At 33.3% G+C, this 8,245-nt stretch overlaps 1 protein-coding gene across 1 annotated transcript; it reads left to right on the top strand.

Moving 5' to 3' along the window:
• The first annotated feature begins 2,893 nt into the window (after positions 1-2,893).
• On the top strand, positions 2,894-7,312 carry LOC111369489 (ribonucleoside-diphosphate reductase small chain A-like). The gene is made up of 8 exons (XM_022991013.1): positions 2,894-3,730; positions 5,116-5,164; positions 5,240-5,366; positions 5,750-5,815; positions 5,914-6,030; positions 6,256-6,418; positions 6,494-6,564; positions 7,077-7,312. The coding sequence occupies exons 2-8, from the start codon at positions 5,140-5,142 to the stop codon at positions 7,189-7,191; spliced, it is 684 nt and encodes a 227-aa protein (XP_022846781.1). The 5' UTR covers positions 2,894-3,730; positions 5,116-5,139; the 3' UTR covers positions 7,192-7,312.
• The last annotated feature ends 933 nt before the right edge of the window (positions 7,313-8,245 follow it).

Below are 8,245 nucleotides of genomic sequence, written 5' to 3'. Positions count from 1 at the left end.
TTGAAAAGCTTAAAAATAAAATAAGATAAAAGGATTTGTTGTTGGTTCAAAAAATAAAAGATGGGAATCATATATTCCGGCTCGAAATGGATAATAGTGAACAAATTGGATAGAATTTTTTTCTTTCCTACTAGTATCTCTCAATTAACATAACATAACTCTCTCTTATTTTTAATCACACATTTTTTCATAAAATATTATTATACTAAATCGAAAATATTTTTTTCTTTTTCAATAACACATTTTTCAAAAAAATATGATTTTAATTTGAAAAGCTTAAAAATAAAATAAGATAAAAGGATTTGTTGTTGGTTCAAAAAATAAAAGATGGGAATCATATTTTCCGGCTCGAAATGGATAATAGTGAACAAATTGGATAGAATTTTTTTCTTTCCTACTAGTATCTCTCAATTAACATAACATAAAATATAAATGTTACCCAAATGGAGAGTTAATTGTTCCAATGGTCACTAAACTTAGATCCATATCTTTAATTGATCACTGAACTCTAAAATGTCGAGTTTTGATCATTGAACTTACGTCAATGTCTTCGATTGTTCACTTAACTTAGGTTCATGTTTTAGATTACTCACTGAAATTTAAAATGTTGAGTTTTGATCACTGAACTTTAGAATACACCATTCGTTACTCACTAGCATAACTGTTGAATTTTGAAAAATATCGAGTTTACAGTGAATGATGTGCAATATTTTTCAAAATTTAATGAGTAATGTACTATATTTTTCAAAGTTCAGTGAGTGATGTACAATATTTTCAAAGTTCAATAGCCAAAACTTGATCTTTTAAATTTTAGTGAGCAATCGAAGACATAGACCTAAATTTAGTGACCAACACTCGACATTTTTCAAAGATTAGTAGTCAAAACTCGACATTTTAAATTTCAGTGGCCAATAAAAAATAAGGACCTGAATTCAATAATCAAAACTCAACATTTTAAATTTCAACGGCCAATGAAAAATATAGACCTAAGGGTGTGTTTGATTACATTTATTTTTTATGAAAAATATCAATTTTCAACCCAAATTTCTACTTAGAGTGTTTGATTGCTATTTTTTTTCATGAAAAATATTTTTCAACTTTTAAAACTATGCCTTATTTTTCTTGTATTTAAGGAAAACATTTTCCTTGGATAGAGGTGGTTTTTATTTTTCACAAAAGATGAAAAACATTTTCTTTTTTAGGTGATAGTTTCCATTCCAAGGGCGTGTTTGATTACATAGTAGGAATTTGGGTGGAAAATTGATATTTATCATGAAAAATAAATGTAATCAAACACACTTATGAAAAATATCAATTTTCCATCTAAATTCCTACTTAGAGTGTTTGATTGCTATTTTTTCCATGAAAAATATTTTTCAACTTTTGAAAATATGTCTAATTTTCCTTATTTTTAAGGAAAATTTTTCCTTGAGTAGATGTGGTTTTTATTTTCCACAAAAGATAAAAAATATTTTCTTTTCTAAGTGATATTTTTTATGCCAATCAAACACACTCTAAATTCAATGGTCATTGAAACAATTAACTCCCAAATGGAAGGACAAAAGAAACCCCACAAATTTCTATTGGCCATGCAAAGGGACACAACATATGAAACAAAAAATCTTTCTCCAACAAGTTTTAAAAGGGAAATCTTTCTGGGCAGTTGGGATATCAAGTATCAACCATCAAAAATCTGTCGGTTTATTTCACTTCGCTCGATGGGTTTTCTGTAGGGTTTCACTATTCTGTCGCTCCTACTGTTAAAACTTAGTACACCCCCTCCTGATTAGATATGTTTTTTGACTTCACCGAAACGTGACGATTTTTTAGGGATTAGAGCATCTTTATCTTTATTTTTATTTTTTTGTCGCCTAAATTGCCGAACTTTTTCCTTCGTATATGTCTTCATGTTTAAGAGTAATTGGGACTATTTAGAAATTGACTTAACTAAGAAATTGATCTCTGGAGTTTTGAATTTTGGGTTCTGTATGTACGTAGAAGAAAATAAAAAGGATAAGTAGAGAAGAACGTCTTTCTGTGTCAACTAGACCAAGAGTCTGAGTCATCGAGCAGGGGATCGCTTTGAGTGGGATTGGGATGCTATTATTTAAAAGATAAAATGTGCTTGACTGTTTTTATTTATTTTGTGTTTTTTAATTTCTCCTTATGTTCTTTGTAATTGGTATATAGTAGTATGCAGACCCACCTACATGATTAGGTGTTTACTGCTTACATTTTTATATGAATTTCGGGTAGTATTTTTATGTGTTTAGGGAATAGATCAATTGGCTGGCACATGCTTCCTCATTTTGCTTTGTTCATTGGTTCCAATGTTGAATTTTTAATTATTATTATTATTATTATTATTATTATTATTTTCTTTGGCCTAATCAATGTTAGTTATGGATGATGGGGAGCGTGATTATTTTATTTATTTATTTATTTTTAACTCATAGATGATTACTTGGAAGATAGTTGATTTATGTTGTTGAGATTGTTTCTAGAGAAGGATTTGAGTTTCCATGGTTCTGTTCCTGGCAAACCCTTCAATTTTTAATATTACTGGTGTCTGACTTTTACTGGAGATTGTGTTTGTTTATCTTTGTGGAGTGATGAATGACCTGTTCATAGTTATCAGAAACTATCAGTATTGGCATATAAACATCAATCTTAATGGAGAAGGGAAGGGGGGGGTGGTTCAACCCAGCTGAAAGTTATGCAAAGTTTTGTCTTGAAGTAAATGAAAGGAATTGGCCGTGAATTTTGTGGTTCATGAACCGGTCTTATCTCTTAATTTGATTTTGAAATTTTCGGCTGACTTCCAAGCACCAAGCCAATTAGGCCTGCTGGTCTGGAGCACTCCTTTGGTGAGATGTGTTATTGTAGTTAATAAGCTATGGATGTGAGCGACAATGTAGGTGACCCTCGCACCTGTAGTTGTCTCTTCGCCTGTTCTAGATTACATTATATGTGACTTTTATAGCCACTCGGTTCCCAATTCTTACAATTTTCTGACTTTGTGCCTAGATGGTAATTTGTGTGCTTTGCGTCAGTATATGAGTTAGTTCCTTCAAAGATTAATATATAGAGAAAGTGGATGATTTTTTGTACGATGCCAGAGATTCCCATCCACTAAGTTGCATGAATAAATAATATTGTATGTTTAAATTTTGCAAGCTTGGAAATTAGGTCGAGAATGTGGCTGTGAGTGCGATAGACAAGAACTTTTGCTGGAAGTTGGTGTGTAGAGTCTTGGAAGTGTGGCAGCAGTATTGTTTCTTTAATATGATGTTAGTGCCCAAGTTGAAATGTTTATGGACCTGTCTCTTCAGTTATGTTAATGTACTTGATCATCATTCATTTTTTCGATCACTGAGCTGTGTGACTTTTTAAGGTTCTAGTATAACTCGTGCTCTTTTCTATACTGATAGGATCATTATTTAGCTTCATTTGATTTAGACCCGTCCTCATTTCCTCCTAGTTCTCCATTTTAGTAAGATTAGTGTTTTGTTCTATGCTTTCTATTTTCTTGCTATAAGCTTTTTAACATTAATTTACTTGGACCTCAGCTGAGGAGGTTGACCTCTCACAAGATGTGCAGCAATGGGAAACTTTATCTAAATCTGAAAAGCACTTTATAAGTCATGTGCTGGCATTTTTTGCTGCATCAGATGGAATTGTCTTGGAAAATTTGGCTGCTAGATTTCTCAATGATGTGCAGATTCCAGAGGTGAATATCTTGACTTCCCTCCATCTAAAGACTTATCACTGTAAGATGAGAAGGACTAGTGTTTCAGCATTTCTATTTTTCTTTCATAGTTTGATCTTTCATTCATGTTTCTGTCTGCCCTCAATTTTATAGTTTAGACATTATGTCTAACATTGACAGCGTTGGATACTTTCAAGAATCCTTATCCTTTGTGAAATTATTGTTTTGTGGTCGTTTACCTATCAATTTGAGCAATCAGTTGGAAACTTTTAACTTGATTTTCTAAGCAAACGAATCATATTCAGTTTTACGAACCTTCTTCCAAATATCTATTTGGGCTTGTAATGAGGGGAGATATAAACAGTGAGATTTTATTCCTGGACTAAACCAAGTAGTAACGGCAGCTGTTAATGTTGAAGTTAGCATAGATTGCTGTTGAAAATCTTTGTGGTTAAACTTTGAAGGACTAGAATCCAAACTGAATTAATTTTGAGCTTTTCTGTTTGTGATTTTTTTCCCTTCTTTTTGTGTTTCAATTGTTTCTTTCTTTTTATCTTTGCTTTGTGCTAAATAGATCTTTTTCTCTATTTCCTTCAATGAACTTGGATATTCAGTATGACACAAGGAGAACTGAAGAAAAATGGTGACCCATGAAGGTGCTTTACATACTTTAAAATCATTATAAAATGGCAAATGATAACCATGGAATGTGTGAGCAATATGGTATGATGGATAACCATGAAATGTGTGAGCAATATGGTATGATGGGTTGTCACACCTTGCAGTTAATCCTGTGATGAAAATTAATAGCGGTACAGTGATAATAATGTTTTGTGCTTAGCTAGAACCGTATGTCCAATTTTTGGAGAGTGCATATCAATCCTCTCCTTTTAGGGCTAATTAAAAAATCTTGCAATTACCGATGGTCGTCAAGATTTGGCCAGACAGTTAATTTATCCTTTCCAGCAACAACTATGATTTAATCCTCAAAGCGAATTTATGATTGCTAAAGTGGGAAGGTTTGACCATGAATATGTAACTGGAAGATCACCCAATTACCCCAATGTTGAGCATTTTAATCCTTCTGAAAATATGTGTCTCCATCCTTTTGCGGGCATCTTAATCGCATCCTAATATTGGACTTTTTGCAAACTTTTGCTTGATGAGAGGATGATCGGATACCTGTTTACTCATTTACTGTTATCTGTATTTGCTACCTCTTTCAAGTTGCTTGTTTTATTCACTGAAAGAATCGTTGATCAGCTTATATGTTCTTCTGAATTATATAATAATAACTTGTATTTTAAAAAAATATATATAGTCAAAATCTCTATGGAGAGGAGCTGTCATAATGTCACTTTACATTAGTTATATCTAACTGACATTAATTCTTTTATTGCCAATAGGCTCGGGCATTTTATGGATTTCAAATGGCAATGGAAAATATACATTCTGGTATGGATTTGTAAGTGTATCTTGTGATTTTGTCAACAACATGCTCGTGTTACCTGATTGTAAACATTTTCATAGAAATGTACAGCTTACTTCTGGAGACATACATCAAGGATTCAGAAGAGAAGAACAGATTGTTCAATGCAATTGAAGATATTCCTTGCGTTGCACAGAAGGCAAAGTGGGCCTTGCATTGGATTAAGAGGTACTCTTTATTACTTTTTCATCAATCATTATAATGATTTTGTTAAGAACTTACTATTGAAACTGAAAATTTATTAACATTCAGGCAATATTTACCAATTTCTGGAATGTGTATTGGATGTAGCGGACTGTACCTATGAAAATTGCACATATCATTTCGAGAGACATTGTTGAAGAAACTCATAAATATCTTCTTGTATTTAGGTCCTCATTTCGTGGACTTGTAGGTTTTTGGACTACTTGCTTGTCAATGTCTTGCTTTTCGATGCTCAAACATCCCTCTCTGATCATAGCAATTTGGATAATCTTGATTGGCATGATATAGTGAGACTGAAATATGCAGTTGTTACAGTTAATTAAACATTTGCTAATATCTATCCGCAGTTCGAGCTCATTTGCAGAGAGACTTGTTGCTTTTGCATGCGTTGAAGGAATTTTCTTTTCCGGGAGGTATAATTCCATATCTATTCAATCTAGGATGGATAATGATAAGGTATGTGTTCGTCTATTTTCTAAGGGTTCCTGACTTATTTTTCTTTACTTCTCAGCTTTTGTGCGATATTTTGGCTTAAGAAGCGGGGATTGATGCCAGGCTTGACATTCTCGAATGAACTTATTTCGAGAGACGAGGGACTTCATTGTGACTTTGCTTGCCTTCTATACAGGTTATCTTCATCATTATTGAATACCCACCCCCACCCTGATCCTTCCTCTCCAGCCCCTGCCTACTAGTGAACTCTCTCCCATTTCCTTCCTTCCCTCAAAAAGAAAAAAAAAAGTAAATAGATTAATAAAATAAAATGAAAATTGTTGCGGGCAGGTGGAAGGGGGTTTTTTTTAGGCATATGAAATTGACGAGTGATTTTTCGTTCTTCGCTTCATTTCTGCAGTACATTACGGAATCAACTGCACTGGCAAAAGGTTCAACTTATTGTACATGAAGCTGTTGAAATTGAGACCCAATTTGTTTGTGATGCCCTTCCTTGTGCATTGATTGGAATGAATTCTGAGCTAATGAGTCAGTATATCAAGTTTGTTGCTGATCACTTGCTGGTATCTCTCTTTCTATCACTGATTGGAAGGAATATTTTTGTTGAAAAATTAAGAATATCGATATATGTCTTTCAGGTTGCTTTAGGGTGCCCGAGGAAGTATAATGTTCAAAACCCCTTTGATTGGATGGAATTTATATCTTTACAGTAAGTATAAATGCTAACGATAATCATATAATTTTTCAACTATGGTGGATGCAGTTAAGGTAGTGTCATTTTCGGGTAATTTTGAATAACTTCTTGCTCGTGTTTCAATGTTGAAGCAAAGGCTTCTGTTGGTTTTCATTTTCAGTTTAGTCACGCACTTAAAATCAGTTAGTTTTTTTAATGGAACGACCAATCTGATGTACGGCAATCTAACGTGGCATCAACGTGGAGGTCTGCCACGTCAGACATTCCGTTAGAAAAATTAACTGAAACAAAAGGCAAGCTTAAGGATTATGCTTGGTGTGTGGCCTAATGTGAGGAATGATCTGATTGTTTGCCAACACAGTCGATAAATTGTTAATTTCGTTCATGTTCAGACCCATGGACTCGGCTAACTCTAGCTGGAGTGACAGTCCTAGTGGCCTGAGCTTTTTGAATGAACTCTTATAACCCACAAATGTGATTTATAGTCATATGGTTTTAACTTATTGATTCATTGTTTAATTGAGCAGAGGGAAATCTAACTTCTTCGAGAGAAGGGTCGGGGATTATCAGAAGGCTTCTGTTATGACAAGCTTGCGAGTCGATTCAAAGAATTATGAGTTCAAATTGGACGATGACTTCTAGTCACTTTGATTGTTTTGCTTCCTATTAATATCAACTCGATGTGGAAATTATCATATCATTCTATTGTAAAATTTCGATTATTTTTGGAAAATTGTTAAGCTGTGTACTCTGTTATTGTCCTGTTCCTTGATTTGCTCAACATTTATTGTATCATCTTATATCAATAACGTATATAACTAAGATTTTGAAAGTCACATGAACTAGAAAGTTGAATGTCACATGACTAAACAAACAGAGCAATGCTATGAGTATAGATTTTTTTTAAGGAATTGGTACAGGAAGACAGTTGTCTTCGTGTAAAAGGCTATTACAAAACATAATTTTTGGCAACAGTAAATCACAAGAAGACTGTTGTCTTTCTGTATCAATTTTGTTAAAAAAAATTTGTACTTGTAGTAGTTTTTTATGCAATAGCAAATAACAGGAAGATTGTTGATTTTTTTGTATTAATTCTGTTTAAAATTCTGTACTTGTGGAGTTTTCCAAACAAAATGGAGATCAAGCTTGGGCCTTTGATTAGTGGGTATGGTGAGTGCAGGATATATTGGTAAGGAAAAATTCCAACCTGGGAACCTTGTATAAGGGGGTCATGGACCTTCTTTTTGTCACGCCTCAAGTCTCAACATATGAAAACAGTGTGTGCATGTTCTAGTGGACAGAAAATCGTTAAGATGTCAAATTTTGTTTAAAAGACCTTTATACCCTTAGGCCTGTAAAAAGTATATAGGAAGAGAATACAACCCGAAGAGTAAACACACCACATCATTTAGTCTTCTTGTGTGACTCCAACTGGTTAAAATAGACCTTCGTCTTAAAAAATTTATACATGACTCGATTACAACTGTATCAAACTCTATTGGTAGGTATAATACAACTACGATCAAACTGTATAAGGTAACATTGTAGAAGTTGATTCCCTATCTTTGCTCATAATAATATTTCTTGCTAGCTTGAGTATTGGAGTGTTTTGAAGAATCTTCTACATACATTATTTTTGATTGCATCTTTAAATTCATTGTTACTTCCACTAGAACTTTGCTCTTTGTACACTAAT

Source organism: Olea europaea, chromosome 20 (genome assembly GCF_002742605.1).
Source record: "Olea europaea var. sylvestris chromosome 20, O_europaea_v1, whole genome shotgun sequence".
In the NCBI taxonomy this organism is placed as follows: domain Eukaryota; kingdom Viridiplantae; phylum Streptophyta; class Magnoliopsida; order Lamiales; family Oleaceae; genus Olea; species Olea europaea.
This window is presented reverse-complemented; position numbering and strand designations above follow the sequence as displayed.

Excerpts from the sequence above, each read along its gene's own strand:
- LOC111369489 (XM_022991013.1), top strand. The coding sequence starts at position 5,140 with ATGGCAATGGAAAATATACATTCTG. Across the intron at positions 6,419-6,493 it reads TTGTTGCTGATCACTTGCTG|GTTGCTTTAGGGTGCCCGAG; the intron begins GTATCTCTCTTT and ends TATGTCTTTCAG. Across the intron at positions 6,565-7,076 it reads ATGGAATTTATATCTTTACA|AGGGAAATCTAACTTCTTCG; the intron begins GTAAGTATAAAT and ends TTAATTGAGCAG.